The sequence below is a fragment of the Chroicocephalus ridibundus genome, chromosome 9 (assembly GCF_963924245.1).
Source record: "Chroicocephalus ridibundus chromosome 9, bChrRid1.1, whole genome shotgun sequence".
Lineage (NCBI taxonomy): Eukaryota > Metazoa > Chordata > Aves > Charadriiformes > Laridae > Chroicocephalus > Chroicocephalus ridibundus.
Genome location: NC_086292.1, coordinates 13376856 through 13394766, shown reverse-complemented (window position 1 = coordinate 13394766; position 17911 = coordinate 13376856). Strand labels below are relative to the sequence as shown.

At 37.0% G+C, this 17911-nt stretch overlaps 1 protein-coding gene across 7 annotated transcripts in view; it reads right to left on the bottom strand.

Moving 5' to 3' along the window:
• Window positions 1–30: 30 nt before the first annotated feature.
• Window positions 31–17911, bottom strand: part of LOC134521204 (phosphatidylinositol-binding clathrin assembly protein-like) — a 32697-nt gene continuing 14816 nt past the window's right edge. The window contains exons 9-23 of one of the 7 annotated variants that reach the window (XM_063347403.1): window positions 13483–13568; window positions 12301–12424; window positions 11602–11738; window positions 11182–11285; window positions 10162–10308; window positions 9642–9701; window positions 9429–9539; window positions 8450–8581; window positions 8277–8307; window positions 7649–7769; window positions 5687–5710; window positions 5497–5553; window positions 5045–5152; window positions 4406–4460; window positions 31–4217 (exon numbers count right to left, since the gene is read on the bottom strand). In XM_063347403.1, coding sequence (XP_063203473.1) covers window positions 4446–4460; window positions 5045–5152; window positions 5497–5553; window positions 5687–5710; window positions 7649–7769; window positions 8277–8307; window positions 8450–8581; window positions 9429–9539; window positions 9642–9701; window positions 10162–10308; window positions 11182–11285; window positions 11602–11738; window positions 12301–12424; window positions 13483–13568 — 1257 coding nt within the window. In that variant the 3' untranslated portion in view covers window positions 31–4217; window positions 4406–4445. Of the gene's footprint in view, window positions 4461–5044; window positions 5153–5496; window positions 5554–5686; window positions 5711–7648; window positions 7770–8276; window positions 8308–8449; window positions 8582–9428; window positions 9540–9641; window positions 9702–10161; window positions 10309–11181; window positions 11286–11601; window positions 11739–12300; window positions 12425–13482; window positions 13569–17911 lie in introns of all 7 variants that reach the window. The other 6 variants (XM_063347401.1, XM_063347404.1, XM_063347405.1 and 3 more) reach the window with 6 other exon arrangements.

Here is a 17911-nt window from a genome sequence, read left to right as displayed (position 1 = left end):
CAGTAAAGAATGATTACATACGCACACACCTTGCATCTGCCAAAGTTTATTATTATTTTTTTCCAAAACTTGTTTCATCAAATAATTGGATATGAGCAGTTTTTAAAAAACAAACAGTTTGTGTATTAACAAATTGTGAAGTTCCACAATTAAAATATCAACACAGCCAGTCTTGTGCTTAGGCTTCTTTTTAAAAAATTATTAATTCGTAGAACATAAACCCTCAAAATTTTTTTCCAGTTTGTGGCTAGTATATTTTCCACACATTCTGTATTCTTATAAAATGAAGGAACTCATGTAAAGGAACAGCTGTACAAGAATATATCTAAAAAAAAAAAAAAGCCTGAACAACCTAAATTATAGTAGCTCCTTTTAAATAAATATCCAATAAAAGGCACAAACCTGTTATGGGGAAAAACACAACATACAAAACGAGAGCTATTAAATAAATAAAGTGTGGGTTGGGGTGAGAGAAATCTGTTCCAGCACCTATTTTGTCATTGCTCCAAGATGAAATTCCAGCCAAACATTTGGTAAAGGATTAAACTTAATCACAAGGATTACATGTTTGAGATATAACTGAAAGATCTGATGTTACAATTCCTGTTGTAACTCTACCAGTTACTACAATCTCTTTAAATAAATGATCATGAGACTCTGCAGAAAGTAGTGACACGGTGATGTTATATCAATGACAAGTCAGATACATCTTCAGAGTAATAGCAACAGGTTTTCTATATTCCTAGCTATCAGTAATGTATAAATCATAACATGTACATTTTCCATTGCTCAAAAATATAATCTTTTAAATGGAAATAAATGACTGATACACAGTGCCTTTAGATGTTGTCCTTACAATACAAACTACCCAAAACAAAGTTCTCCTTTTTATGTACAAATTAAGCACCGATCCACAGTGCACACTATTCTAATTGTAACCCCACCCTCCCTGCCACACATCAAAAAACCCACATGGGGATAGACCCTGTATTCAATTTTTTCCTCAGGTGTTTTTTTTTTGTTGTTGGGGGTTTTTTTGTGTGTGTGTTTTGTTAAAAAAAATCCATTTGTTATTTATACCTACAAGTATTCCACCACTATGTGCACAGAACTGAAGTTTCTCTAGTACATGTCCAAAATTAAAAAAAAATAGTAAATCAATAACTTCTTGGAGGCAAAGTCAAACTATATCTAGAGAACATTAGAAAACCCCAGTTATTTAAAAAGAGGTACACTTTCAAGTCCAACAGGCCTAACACAAGCAACCTTTCCAAATTCTCCCAGAAGTTATCTTAGGGTATATCCCATGAAAAACAGCCTCCCTGTAGCAGCATGAAGTCCCGCCAGTCAGGCTTGAATGACCCACTAAAGGACAATAATGCATAGCACACACCATACTTCCAAGTCTTCTTCCTTGTTCAGACAAACATGGAGTGACATCTCAGCTATCTGCGTTCTGAAGTATTCAGAACAGGACTGAACGAGTTGGAAGGAAACAAAAGGGAAAGTCACATTTATATACATCTCTCTTCAGTGTTTTACTCACAACCACCACTATCTCCAACTCTGTGGGCTATTACAGTTACCCTCAAAACAACTTTTGTCTTCAAAGTGTTTTTCTGGAGAACAGATTCTGAGCCACAAAAGCCTCAACAGCATCCTACGTCCCTGTTTTTTTACTTCTAATGTATGAACTATGCTATTTAAAACACAGTACTCTGCCATTTTATGCATTCCAATATGTGCACAGGGAAGAGCTTGGCAAAAAGGAGTCCTGTGCACTTTTGTGCAGAGAGAAAGCAACCTTTTCTTCATAAGGATAAACCTGAAAGCTATGTTTTAATGTATCAAACATTCTGAATGAGACTAAAAAAAAAAAGGTAGCTTATAAAGTTTTTAGGATGTACTTTGTGGCTGTTTCTCTGTTTTGACACTAATAAATGGGTATCAGACAGCTTTGCTGCAAGCAAGCATACCAAAGAACCATTAAAAAAATCCAGAGAAAATCAGAAGTAGTGCAAACTATACCTAGTACTAAATCCATTTCTAAGCAAAGTACATTCCAGAGATTCAGAATGCTCTGCAATAAAGTTATAACAAATATATACTGCTTGTCAGGCGTTTGTTTGCATATTTTATTAAAATGACGGATTGTTACTTATACAACTCAGTATGAGAAAGAGACCCAACAGCTGACAGTGCTAGAAACTGCCTGATTGTAGCACTCAGCTCTGTCATTAATGCCCAGACATTTATTACTCCATGTACTGGTCTAATTTGAACTCAAGACTTTTCAATGCTGAATAAACCAATGGAAATCACTATTTCTTAAATAAACAGTCCCCTCAACACAATGACCCATTCTAAGTGGCATCTATTCCCTCGTCAGGTGGAGGGCAACCATAGGCACTGAAGAACTCATTGGCTTAAAATTATACAATTGTTCAACCCAATAAAGGTGGATTAAAGCTTGAAGCCCTTTGTAATTCAAACTTGAACGTTAGATTGCTATATATCAGTCCAAATTCTTTTAAAAAAAATCAATACACATTCAGAAACTCTGAGTTTTTAATTTCTGCAAGGAAGGAACTTCCCAGGAAGTCAGTGGTTACAGATTCCAAGGGCTAAGGTGTGTTTTTTTTTCTTTTGAGTTGAGTTGTTTCACTTGACAAAAATATTTCCATAGGGTTAAGAAATACTACTTTTGCACTCTTTGGACAGAATTAAGCATTTAGAAAAAGAGAAGGCTTGTTCCCACTATGAAGGAAAGTGCTGTATTTTAGAAGTTCTCTGCAGGACAGCTTGACAAGAGTCTCAGGCCTGTTTGGATTTATAGTGAGAGTCAGAGACAGTTCTGCAATTATAGACTCCCCAAATGATAACAGACATGCTACTCTCTGGAGGTCTATTTATTGTAACTATGCCTTTTTTGAAAACTCAGCTTTAATATTAATCATTAGTAGAAGTCATCTTACAGGAGAGCTTTTCATTGTATTCTGCCACAAAACTTCTGGAAGAAAGGTTGCTGCCAATTCCATTTACTTGTTAACTATTTTTTTTTTTTTTAATGCTATCACTTTTTAATCAGACATTGAAAAATACAAGATAAGGCATTTTCATAGCCAATTTCAGTTTTGGAGGAAGATTGTTAAATACAAAAGATGCACCAGAAGTCTGTACACATCTGACCCATCATGATTAGCATACTTCATAAATTAGTTGAATGAAAAGATTTTCCTCTCAAAGAGTCCGGATTTCTTAACATAGGATTTTTACCTTGAAATTACTACAGAAGAAAAAGATTACTGCAGCATTGAAGAAAGGATTATCTAAAAGTTTGCACATATTTACACATTTAAAAATTACTTTTATATGGTTTACAACTAGGTTCTTATTTCAGAAAAGCAGCACAAGCTATTCTCTACAGCTGGGTAATTTCAGTATAGTTGCGGGTTGTCGAGTGTCAGCACTACCGCAAGGTTTGCTTCTTTTGACCTAATGGGCTTTTAAAAGAAATTGTATCTCTTGCGTCTTTCGCAGTTAGCAACAACATTTTCAAATTGCTCCGATCTGCTGCTACTGGGGATACCCACATTCACTGGCTCCCAAAGCTACTCCTCCTCGAGCTGAGAGAGATGCTATCTGCAGAGAAGATACTCGATGGAAGTGCAGCTACTGTCACCCATCGGAGGCTGCACGTGCTGTTCTGTAACATGCTTGATTCCCCTACTCCATCACAGACTTTCAGCCCATATCAGAGCCCGGCTCTTTTAACTAGCCACGTAACACTGATATACCAATGGAGCAATTTATTATTTTTACTCTCTATATATGTAATATGTAAATATCTTGTTGATTCACAGCATTTCAAACTCACATTATAAAGTTTGCAAATTACTATAAGCTATTCTAATGTGAAAAAGCTGTCTTGATTTCACACGATATTGGCCTTATGATAATGCAAGCACTGCTCTATCAAGAGTATTTATTAGAGCACATAAAAAATTTATTGCTCAACTTCATTTGTGTTGTGTCTTGGTTACAACAGCCACAGAATTTATGGAGAAAATAAATAGCTTTGACATCCTCAGTTAACCTTCTAAGGTAATTCACTGATGAGTAAGGTTGTAGAGCAACCGCGTAGCCCCTCTTCTCAGCTTTGAAGATGATAATCCAGCTTGCACCTTCTGAGTCAACCTCGATAAAATATTTTTCTGCTGAGCAGTTTAAAAAAAAAAAGTCAGTGAACAAACATGATTTCACATTGCGGTGACTGTTATAAACAAGAATCTGTAAAGCATTGCAATTCAAAATAATATTGTATTATACAGGGAAGAAACAGTTGCCCTGTTCAGGAATACATCATGGAAAGATTGAAATTCAGTTTTTTCTTTTTTCTTTTTACCAGTATTTGGTTGTTCTCACATCTTGCTGCTTTGGTGGCTCTACATAAACTGTATCTGTGAAGTAGAGATTACATATTAACATCACTTAAATAACACGTGGTTTCTCAGTGTTTTAAAATTCTGAATTTATTCATCTGCCTTGTTACTTGCAAGTTAAGGCTATAGACAGTTTTGGCACTCTGAAAATCCCCAAGGAACATTAAGACCAACATATTTGGACAAGAGGAATACAGTTTATTCAACCTGAATCTCTTGTCCATGCCCTTTTCACTTCCCCACCACCTGATCCTTGAGAAAGCTTTCACCACTGCTCTGCTCAGTATGACTAAACCAAGTATCCAGCTGATGTCATGGGAAGTCTAAATTCTACCTACCTTCACCACTCCCGTTTTCTTAATATTGACACAGGAAGAAGCTAGCGACTAAATCTCTGATTTGTCCTGTCTTCCTCACTTCCCACATTTGCGTGGTCTCACCATCTGCATTTGCCTCCTCACCAGCAAAAGCTGTTGCCCTTGACCAAGGAACCCCTTGCTCTCAAATGCAGAAATACATCAGTAGCCCTTCATGAGACATTTGGTTGCTTTTACCAAGACTAAAGTTTCAATGTGATCTCAGGATTAAAGAAAACAGTTCACCTGAGTTTCAGAAACAGGTGCAAAAGGATTTGTTGGCCTTAGACCAGGCTGCATATACATCATTGACTGGGGTGCCATCAAAGGAGCAGCTCCAATCTGAGGAGGTACCTGTTAGATAAACAAAAAACCCACAAAAAGGTATATAAAATTGAAACTAATTCTAGAAGATACATCTTTTTGCATTCATTGTAGTGTAGTAGAAAATAAGCATATAGGCACACACACACGTAAGTAAAGTCAAAGCTTTTTATATAGCAAGTTGTTTTTTTTAAATTTAGAGCAATCTCTTCAAATGCTCAGTGTGAAAAAGATACCAGATTTCACACACTCTTGACCTTATGAAACAATACATGTAAGTTGCAGAATGATTTGAGTATAATACTGCCTGCCATGAAACCCACTGGAGGAGACAACTAGGTTTTTCAGGAATACAAGACAATCACATTTCTTACCATTCCATATACAGGCACTTGAGGTGTGGTCAATGGGTACGTGATAGGAGCAGGTACCTTCAATCAAGAAAATTATAATGTATTTTAGATGAGCACATGCATGCTAGTAACATATATATTTATAAAACTGTGAAAAATATGTATTTTTCAGTACTTTAATAACCAATGTATTTACAAGAAATTGACTTACATATCCAGGATAGTGTACTCCATTCTGGCACAGCAAAAGGAGTAAGGACAGAACATTATTTAAGAGGTATTAGAACTGGAAATTCTAACCAAGGGATGGACTCAAGTCCAGTACTATAACTATCTGTAACTACACCTAACTCATTTACTAAAACAATTAAAGAGGGAGGAAAAAGACTGGCAAGGACCGTAACATCAGTAACTATGTCTGATAACTTGGATAGGCTCCCTGCCTAGAAAGCTATCACTAGAGTAAGATTTAGAGAAAAAAAAATAGAAGTTTTAATAAATCTAGCCAGATTTGAGTATATTGCTTGCATAAACATTTGTGTAAGAAGCTTTTGGAGGGCATGTCATACAATATTCCTTCTTCCTCCCACTATGTGCAAGAAGGGCACAGCAAAAAAACCAAAGAAGCCAGCGACCATTCAGCTTAAGAAACAAATAGCAGAAGATGTTGAGTCTGCTAAGTGTTGCTCACATACTAATTTCTGATGTCTGCAACACATCACAATACAAAAAAAGAAAAATGAAGTGCATCTTAAGCAAGTAATAACTTATATCAGGTTCACAAGCACAGTGATGCATGCACTTCATATTGCCATGCATTGTTAAGTAGTGCTAGTTATATTAAAAATGGAGTGCTAGTTAAAATACTTCGCTATGAAAGAATATGCAGACTATACGTGAATTGAAGGGTTAGTACTTTGAATGCAACAGACCAAGCCAGGACAGTTAGGCCTTTCCAATAGCGGGGCACTGATTTTAAAGATGCTCATCTCTGAGCTAGTTCTTTGCATCATTAATTGTTGGAATTCCAAGCAAATGAGCGAGTAGGTACCTGACATAAAGCACTCACATGCTTAGACCAGAAAGTATTAAACATGAACACATGAAATAAAAAACACAAACCCAAATCCACAGTGATCAGTATGTGCGAAGGTGCCCTCTATCTTTCAGAAGTAAGAATGCATTAGCACTTGAACATAACACATTCTAGAGCACCAAGAGTGGATAAAGAGATTTTCTCAGAAGTCTCACATAAAAGTGCTATACCACTGAGACATCCTCTCATCTGAATTTGAGTTTCATTTTTGAGTCCAATACTGGATTTAATATTCTATTTAACTTTGATAATTTTGAATAAGCAAACTCATGTAAGATGAGGCATTATGGGCAAAGCTACTCTTACTGGGAAATAAAGTCAGACCAGTCCAAAATTCATAGCAAATGTGACAATTACCCTAGCTGTACATATAACCAAGTATTATATTTCTCTCTAAGACAGCTATAGTTCAGAAGTGGTTTGTATTTGTATGAATGTTATGAATAGAATATACTTTAAAAATTTCTTTTAAAAGCTTCTTTTAAAAGCCTTGGGAAGATGAAATGAGAACTTTTCATTTAAATAACTATAAAACTTCCACTTACTATTTTGTACTGTGTTAAAAATATGAATTTGCTGTTGACCATTATCAAAAGTCCAAAGTGCTGCTTGACCTGATAATTTAGGTGCCTTGCAGGGGCTGCAGCAGTGTTTCATGTGATAAAATTGAAAAAGGAGAGAAAACTGGAAAGAACAGCAGTTTTGCCCTTGAAACACATTCTTCGGATTCTTAAAGGTGCATGTATGTGCATGTGGGAGGCAGGTAGGAGCATCTCAAACATGCACATCAAATTTTCTGCTTTGGGCTCATTTGTTTCAATTCAAAAAGAACTTAGGGACTGAGATAAATAATTAGCCTTTCACCTGAGATGTAAGTCTTTAATGGACAAGTTTTATAGTGAGGGAAATAAAGCATGTGAAATCTCTACCTCACTCAGTTTGAGAAGTGATCCTACAAGCATACCCCCTGGCCCCCAGTCTTGTCCCAAACAGCCTTTGCTATTCTTTTCAAGTTAATTCAAGCAGGGAAGTAGCATTTGCTAGAATGAAGTGTGATTTCAATAGTACAGAACTTACCATATGTGGAATAGTGGGTAAGGGAGTAGGGTTCCACGTGGTCGATGTGCTTGTTTTTGCTTGCCAGTTTGTTCCACCAGTGAGTTTTTTCTCTGTAGGCTGGGTCCACTGCATATCTGATCTAAAATGAAACTGTGTATTAGTTTTCACAGAGAGTCAACAGCCAGAGCAACAACAACATAATGGAAAACCAAAACATGCCTTAATACATGTAAACAGCTGAAATCTATGGGTGGAAGAAACACTCAGAATTTCAGTAACTACTTAGATATCTCTGTACCAGTAAATATGAAATCTGGAGGTTTTGTTTTGTGTTAGAAGTAAACTATCATTACTGCACTGTACAGCATAATGATTAACTGGAGTTTATGTAACCGCAAGATCTTTTATGGTGCTTCATAAAAATACTTAAGCAAAAATACAGCAATTGCAAAACTAAAGCAAATTACTTCAGAAGTTAAGGCCAACCATGTTATGGTGACTGACCACAACCCCACTGTTTCAACTCTGTACTTGGTACCAGATTACTTTCAGGAGTTGAGACTCTTGCTATTTTAGTGCTGATAAACTGTGCCAGAGACTACCACGTAGTCATGTAAGAATATTGTAAATTCATGTGTGCACTTACTTTTTGGATGGAGTTCCTCCAAAGCCAAGATCTAGGGACAAAGAGAAACCAACAAAATCCCTAAGTATTTTTATTTGGGGGGGGGGGGGGGGGCGGGGGGGGCGGCGGGCAGCGGCGCTTTGTTTGTTTTCAGTGACAAATGGGAAAGTTAAATTTAGAAGCTTCACACTTACTTCCCACTAGATTAGCAAGTGAAGAATCGAGGTCATTTGCCAAAATTTTTCCGCTTTGTTGGTTGGCTAAAGTGGCTCTTTGACTTTGTGGCGGTACTGTGGGTTGCAATACATCATCTAGAAAGTTAAAAGCTAAACAAAGAACATAAAAGCAACTGTTAACAAAACAGTTACATTGCATTTAATAAGAGACATCCATAAGCCAGAGAGGTATTTCCTTTAGAGAGCACTAAGTAGCTTGAGTATTTATATGCAGAGGTTCAACATGCTGCAAGTGTTTAAGGCTTAGACAGAAGCAGATTTTAACCACCTATTTCTGTATGGAATACGATATTGTAGCTACACATCTAGTAGAATCTTTAATTTTACTTCAGCAGTAACTGCTGGTATTTTTAAATTAAGATGAATCTTCCCTAAAACTGAAGAAGAAAGAAGGTTGTTAAAGTTTCAAAGTGTTCTTTTAACACAATACAGCAGTAAATTCATAATACTGCTAATATCCTGAATGTACAGAAGAGTTCCTTTGGTATACATTCATAAGAACCTGGAATATACAGCAAAATAGCACCAAGAGAAAGGTCATAACTCAGCTAGTCTTCAAGCAACACACACACCGCTAGTTTTGCCTTTTCATAAGTACAACACCTCTCAATGAAATTAGAGGGAATTATCATGTATCAAGAGAAGACACTGAAGTCATAAGTACTGAAAACAGATTAACATAAGCTTACCCATTAAGAGATATCCAGTGGGCCACGTTCAAAGTTCATTCCCCCAAAAAGAGAGGAAACCATTATTAGTTAACACTAATTTTAAAACAAACAACTATGATTGAACTGATTGCCCGTTATCTTATGAGCCCTATAATCTGCTTGCAAACATATTAAGTTATTAAATTTTGAACTGCAATAGCAATTACACTAAGTTGTTAAGCAACTGTTGCCTGTAGGGCATAAATTAGTCATAAGCCAGTTTTTACCACTTGCAGTCCTGTACTCTGGTGCTGTAGATTTTCCTCCAAAAACAGCATCAAAGTCCACATTAATTGCTGAAGAGGTGGTACTTGGAGGAGCTGAATGAAGAGGAAAACCTGAAAAAAAGTTTAGAGTAATCAAATACACCTGTGGAGTAATACCACTCATTACAGTGAAACCAGAAAGGGTTTTTTTTAAAAAAAATAAAATCAAATTACCATCAACAGTCAGAGGATGATACACAGAAGCATATGTAGGTTTATGAGCACTAAAGTCATCTTTGTAAAAAGAGAGAAGAAAATAAGATCAGTTTAAAAGAGAAAAAGGAAGCGGAGACCCAAAAAATTAAGTCTGCTATTAAAAATTAAGAATTTTTAGTAATAAAAAGGGGTTTTTTTTATTTACGAAATTTGAAAAGCTCAAGTAACTCCTGCATTCCCCATTACAAAAGAGAAAGGAGGTTGCAGTTTGAAAGAAATCAGCAAAAATCCCAGCAACATCGCAAGTCTTAGGATGTCTAGGCCAGGCAAGCTGAACAAAACAGTAAGTTATTTCAAACATAGAAATAAAACTTTAAGGAAACATATCATTTACTACATCTGGAATTAATGCACCATTTTTACTTGTTAATAAAGAGTGACAATTGGTCCAAACCACAAAAAGATTACATGGCCCAGTTTACTAGTGTTATTATGTCCAGTTGCAAAGAAGTTACATGGGGTTTGCTTGGTTTTTTACCACTAAACAGTTCCACTGTTTGTTTGGAGGAAAAAGCAGAATTGATGAAAGGGGTGGCAGATTTTACAGCTTCTTCAACTGGCTTCATGTCAAAGATGTCCAGATGAGGTGGTGAACCAACACAACCATTTGAGGACGAGAAAGGACCTTTCAGATGCAGAAGTGAAGGAAAGAATACAGAGTACAGATAATGGAAAAGAAAAACAGACTGAAATGATTGCATATGAGAATCTCTAGACAAAGTCAAACTGTAAGTATTCCACCATCAGCCCATTAAAGATACAAATCCTCATTTTCAGATAAAAATCCTAATAGCTCTATTTAGGGAAAATAATTCTAGTATTGCCATTGGGTGGGAGGGGGAAAATGACAGAACACTTATCAATCAAAAGAGTTAGATACTATGTGTTTGGCTTCAAGAATCTATTTTTTAAATAGCACATATCAATTCCACCTATTAAAATACCAACACTTACAATGACATTACCATTGCCTTATTTCACCATTTAAGACATTTTGTTGACCTTTATCCTGATTATTCTTTGGAGGGATGGACAGAATGCTGTGCCCAAGAAACTGGGAACAACGATAGCTTTATGATAAGGACTTGAAGTCACCAACACCTTTTAAATGAAAAGTGTATTAAATATCACTTAATGGAACGGAAATAGTAGTCGAGCATCTTTTCAGTTACATCTACTTAGTTTTTATTTCCCAGCACTTTTAAACCTTGATTTTTAGCTACATGTCTTCTACCCATCCCCTTTATCAAATAGCTCCTTCATTCCAGCTACTGTACATTGACACTACTGTTACATGTTAAAAAAAAGTAACTTTTCTGTAACAGTTTACCAGAGCTTTCAGATGGCTTACTCAATATTCTGTCAAGGATAAAAATGTTTGGATGCAAAGTAATTAAGATTTAAGACTTAGGTTCATTTAAGTATGAATCTGTATTTTACTCTTGTATTCTAAGAATTTACCCATCGTTTAGACAGTCAAATCATCATCTCAGCTTACCTCCCCAAGCGCTGCTTGCCGATGTTGATATAGCTGGAGTACTCTGCACAGTTGGAACAAATGCAGGCTGAAGATCAAAAAGATCACTAGAAAGGTTGGGCATGCTGAATAAGAAAAGAGAGAAATATGAAGGTATGTAGTAGGCATTGTATTCTTGCGTTATACAAACACTGATACCAATCTCACTTTCCTCTTTTCCACTAGTAGCCCATCAATAACAGTGGTACAAAACAAGACTAGTAATTAAGCACTTATTGATTAATGCCCAAATTCCTGTGAATACACCAGGAAATAATCAGCAAAAGGTTATTCTTGAAAAGTATTTGAGAAGTAACTCAGATCAGTGCTTTGCAGTTTATTGTGGAACTACAAGCCAATACAGTAATTTCTGTTTGCTTCAGAAAGCAAAGTATCTCTCACCTATTTGTTGTGGGTGCTGGTACCGCAAAGAGGTCAACAGCTACGGTGGTATTCACACTTTTTCCTGATAAGGTGCTTGGGGATGCTGATGTGGAAGTAGAATTTGATACTACAGAAATCTCTCTTAATCGCTGCTCCTGAAAGATAAGATATACAGGTGGCATTTTAGTTTTATTAATTTCTTAACCCTGCCTGAAGGTCCCAAAGACCTTTTCCAAGAAGAAATTTGAATTATCATCTTAAATAAAACAATTATTCTTCTGTAGAGTCCTGAAAACAGAAAAATTATTGAAATTAGAGATAGGATTATTTGTTTTAACAAAGCCTTTAAAAATCAAATCACACTAAAGCCATATTCCATACAACATGGGCAAAAATAATTCCCTCCTACCAATAATCAGTCTTACAGTAGCAATGCTGTATGTTCGGCTGCTGACATGTAACCTAGAATTGTTGTATATTTATTTTGTGAACCTTTGAGATAAATAATAATATCTTGTAAGGAAGAATATACATGGTTTATATCATCTGTCTGCTATTCCAATCGTACTCCTGGTAGAAGGGTCACCACATATTGGCAGACATGGCCTCTCAAGATGAGCGTTCCCCCACCAAGAATTTAAGCCAATCTTGGTTTCCACCTGTATCCAGTTAATAAAAAATAATCTCAGAATACAAACTTGTAAAAAAATATAGTACCTTAAGTGCCTGCAGTCTAGCTTGTTCTTCCTCCAATGCCTGCTGCTTTTCTTTCTCATCCATCCTGCTAAATGACATTCCTGTATTGGCAAGTGTGGAAACAGCACTGGATAGGGCACTAGCTCTAAAAACAGTAATAATTTAAAAAGTTTTGTTAAGAAAAACAGTCATGTATACATCACTTCTATTTTAATCATCAAGTGCATTATCTATTTGTATGCCATTCCCCCTCCACTCCAGTCTTGTCTTCCCTTACTCTTTAGTACAAAAAAGCAGACACCCAAATAATGAGGGAGTTCAGTGAAAAAGCAGCACAGGATTACTCTCTCAAGTTTCAGCAGACAGGAACTGGAAAGCGCAGAACATACCAGTTGTCTTCTTTCTTTAAGGTCATATAGACTAGACTGGAATTCTAATCCATTCAAGCAGCAGAGGCACAGAAAGCTTGTTTGTATATATTATACATATCACAGTAAACAAAGCACAGAAGTTATTCCCTATATAGTATACCTTTTAGTATATTTCCCTATATAGTATACCTTTTAGCAGAATACTGTGGTAGAGGAGCAAGACAGCAACTCAGGAATGTAGCTTACACTAATAGATCTATCAATATTTACTGAGTTTCTGTGAGAGAATGCCTATGCCTAAAGATCTCTCATCACTCTTCAGTCAGAAGTACTGTTCATACAAATCGATACCATACTTGACAGAAAGAATAATACAATTCCTGTCAGCACAAAGTATCTAAGCCAATTTGGCTGTTCTGAGAAGGGACTGAAGAACTTCTATAAGCATGTTAAGATAAATTCATGGTCTGAGAGGTAGATAATTTACAATAAAGCTAAATAACATCCTATCTTGGTTAAAAAGCTTCAAAACCCAAATACCTTAAAAGTCTTAGAAGCCAAAGGACTTCAAACAAGCAAAAGCTAAAACAGTAACATACAGCTCAGTAGTTTATTAGAGCATAATAAGGAGTCTGTCAGAAACACAGGCAGACATTTCAAACATGACTAAGCTATCAGACTACTACTCACTAGATGCTTCATTTATACTTGGATATATTTGGAAGTGAATAAAATTCCAAGGAGAACACCAAATGACTGAATCCTGAAAATTCTTAATATGAAGATGACAAATCCTAAGTATAGGAATCGTTGTAATTCATTGGGTGCTTACCTGCTGGCAGCGGAGACTTCTTTTGTTTTCTTTCCCTCCACAGAAGCCAAATGCTGTTCCAGTGCTTCAAGCAAGCTGCTAGGTGCCTAAAGTTAAAAGGACTTATAAAACACTGCTTCTAGACAACACACCACTGTTTAGTACACAGATTGGTTTCTCCATCCACTAAAAACAAACAAAACATCAATTGTGCTTTTGGGTTTTGCTGCCATCCTGCAGACCTGGATTCTATCTACCCAGTTGTGGTGCCTCTCCTTTTAAAGAGCCACAGGGACATGAAGTAAGCTTTCCACCAGAATAGGTCTGCTTCTGGGTATGCAAGTTGCATTCTTGTTTTTGGCGATAGTATTTGCTATGTTAAGATTAATCCAATAATCACAGCCGATTAAGCAGTATTCCCTTAAAACTTGCAGAAGTACCAAAATAAGGCCTTTGCATTTTGATCCCTTATCGTAGAATCTTAGGGTTGGAAGTGACCTCTGGAGATCATCTAGTCCAACCCCCCTGCCAGAGCAGGGTCACCTTGGAGCAGGTTACACAGGAACGCGTCCAGGTGGGTTCTGAATGTCTCCAGAGACAGAGACTCCACCACCTCTCTGGGCAGCCTGTTCCAGTGCTCTGCCACCCTCAGGGTAAAGAAGTTCCTCCTCATGTTTAGGTGGAACTTCCTATGCTCAAGTTTGTGCCTGTTACCTCTTGTCCTGTTGCTGGGCACCACTGAAAAGAGCCTGGCCCCATCCTCCTGACACCCACCCTTTAAGTATTTATAAGCATTGATAAGGTCCCCGCTCAGACCCAAATCCCTCAGCCTTTCTTCATAAAAGAGGTGTTCCCTGTAACAACAAAAAGCCAATCGCTTTCCATTCAAATACTTACAGTCAAAGGCTTGCATTAGATACACTTGACTACAGCAGGATGTTTGGTTTGAGAAAAAGGCAATCAAATCCAACCTCATCTCAACAACAGTACGGCAGACCAAGTAGCTATTCAACACATGACTACAATAAACCTACTCAATTACTCAGAAGCCATCAGAAACTAGCAACACCACCCCAAATACAGGTGGTTTCTGGTGGTTCCCTCCTCCCCAAAAGTTTTGAAAAGTTTTTAAATATTAAGCTGTTTTTAAAGGAATGAAGAAGATTCCAAAAAACAGGCTTCTTGCTACCTAAATCCATCAGGAAGTCAGGTGCTAGACACCTCGGCTAAGACTTCAGACACCTAAATGAGTTTTAGGTGACCAACACTCATAAGCTTACCAAGACTTAGGAGAAGACAGCCATGACATTATTCAGTCCCTGAAAGAAAGATTTTAACTGACAGGTAACAGAAAAGAGCAAGTTTAAAATACACAGACTAAGGCACACCAGAGCTGCTTTGGCTCCTACAGAAAACAAGAAAAAAGCACCAATCATAACCTGCCTTCTTGCTGCCATATACTTGTACCCACTACAGAAATATTTCTTCCATACCAAAGGAAACAGCTTCAAAGCTCAGAATAAATTTGAACTCATCTTTATTACACAGTCTTAGTAGGAGGTAAGATTTCTCCAAATCACCCTATAAAAACAGCCTCCATCAAGCAAAATAACTGGGCTAGTACTTTTGGAAGAGTTCACTGCCTTGCTGTTCTAGCCCCATTGCTCTCATGGCTTTTAACTACATAGTCCACACTCCATAAAAAGAGTGAAATAAACCCTACTGCAGATTCAGATAAAGGGAATAAATTCTAAAGTTTTAATCTACTTGCCAGCTCCATCCTCCTCATCTAGCAGGGTTTCAGAGACATTACGCCTCTCTTACTACTTGCCAACTTGCAGTACATAGAACAGATATGATAAGCATTGTTTGGAAGAAAAACAAGCTTGCCCTTGCTAGTCCTTCTGTACCAAAAGCTAGACCAAAGTATTTCCTGGAACAAGGAAAAGTATTAATCACATAAGGCTTTGGTAAGTTCCCCTCTGAAATACAGAGCACAATTCTAGCTTCCCACATTCAATGAAGGCTAATTCAAGCTACAAGAGACACAAAGAAAACCAATTAGAATAATCCTATAGAACAGCTTGTCTTAAAGTTAAGGCCTGAGCTGGTGTTTTTTTCTGTAAATAGAGCTAGGTAAGCTAAGACAGTGTAGTTACCTCAACAACTGGCCACGAATAAATTCAGTGTTCAAACCAGACAGCTAAACCCCAAGGGGGAACATTCTGAAATACCCTCCTGGAAAGGTATCAGGGACAGGAAAAAAAAAAAAGCCCAAACCAAGAAATCCCTTACTTTTACTTCTCAGGAGGAACAGCAGCTGGCAAAAGGCACTGTGTGATCCAGCTGGATAGATAATCTTAATAGCCATAGGCTATACCCTAATTCCAGAAAGTTTTTTTTTTTCCTAGTCTTCATTTTTTTTCAAGGCCACTAAAACTTATCTGTATGGAAAAGCATATTCTACACTTATTCTTTCTAAAATCTTCTGAACAATCCCCTCAACTATAGAACCTGAAACCAACAAACCATAAGTTCTCTGAACTTTCTCATTGCTACAGATATCCAACAGAACATCAGAGATGAAATTTGGAGTGAACTGATCTCAGTAGTTTTATGTCAGAAGAGGTGCCTGGGCTAATAGAAACATTATGATTTGAACAAGGCTGTATTTTATGACTCACCCTCCCTCCCCACACCCAAAGACACCTGACAGACCAACATCCATACAGAGGAAAGTGACCCAGTTGCATTCATGAAATACAGCAACAGCTATAAACAGAAAATCAGCAACAGCACTGCGAAACAGGGCTCCTACAAAGGAAAATACTTTCTTTACAGGAACTGGTAAAAGCGTCAATAGTGTGAACACTAGAATCAAGGAAGAAAAGCAGCTACACAGCAGCAGTAATAACAAATCTCTAAAGAGAAACCCATTCTTGTCATGGACAGCTTAAGGGAACTCTGAAAAATGCATATCCCAGAACTGAATACACACCAGAAATGTAAATAAAGTATGTGGAAAAAACTAAATATGGTGGACCAGAATAGAAACAAAAGACATGATCCAATCAGGACTTATTTCAGAAACATAAGCAGACTGAAAATTAAATTTTTGTGAAAGCCTGGTATTAAGAAATTTTAGGAAATTCTTTTAATAGGGCACTAAATGGATGTACAATTATTCAACTCTTATTAAATGCCATGAAATTTACTATGGAAGTGGAATGCTTAACAGTGGCACTGAAATTGCCAAAATACACAGGATGCTGATGTCTACCACCACAGTTCAGAGTTGCCTTTCATGTTTAAGTGCACTTACAACAAAAATATCTGAGGTATTAGAAAAAAAAATGTTCTGAGAACAGTAGATATAAAGGGTTTTGCTCACTGAAAGTTTCAGATCTAAAAAGCAGCAAAATGAAGTTAAATCTCCTGTTCTCAGTAAATCAAAACCACCCCTGCTTTGAAAAACCTTATAATGACCCAATTAACTGGACAAGCGCACACAAACCCACTGAAGTATAACTTCAGACTTGAGTATAATTTGATTAGCATAATACAGACCAGCTGAATACTGCAATACTAATAAAAAGAGTAAGATGCTAAGATCAAACACCAATAGGAAACATCAAACTACTGTTTTCACTCATCACCTGCTCTTACCCAGCTGGTTACAGTCATATTTCTTTCCTATGACAAAGGCCTGGAAGTTCTTAAATGGGTTAATATTAACTGCTAGGAGCAAGTATTAGAGATTTGTACTTTGAAACATGTATTTCAGATGCAAAGGGAGTAATGAACAACGCTGACAATGGAAGTTTGTGGCTTAGATTTCATTTCCATATTAAAAAGACACTGATGAAGTATAGGCAAATTTTCACAGTAGGTATATTTTTACATTATTAACCCATGAAATTTAATTTTGTGAAGGTAGTGTAGGACTAGATGGGACTGTCCAAAGTTTACACATTAGATGTTAACTGTTTCACACTGACTCCACTTAAACAGCTTGAGTACTCTAGACCTCTAAGGCACTCTGGTTTATTGCCTGAGACTCCTGACAGCTATTTATCCTACCCATCAGGTTACTCTGCACTCCAGAAAGAATATCAAATACCTCTGTCCCTGTTGGGTTGGTCCTAGGTTAGAAACATAATGTCCCTACAAAAGGGAGGAACTGCAGAGTAACTTTGTGCACTTCTGTGGACTATCAGTGTTTCCTGTTCAACAAGGTCAAACCATCTTTCTCGCCTCCTTTCTGCCCCACAATTTATCCTCAGTAGAAGGCATTTCCCTGCATTCTGCCTTTTAGACTAAATTTTCCAGTGCACGACCTGTATTGCACACGTCCCTCATATTACTGAGTAATACTGAAGCCAGCGTTAAACGCTGATATAGAAACATCAAATCTATCCAGACCTCAAGGGAAAGAAAAAAATTCTTGATT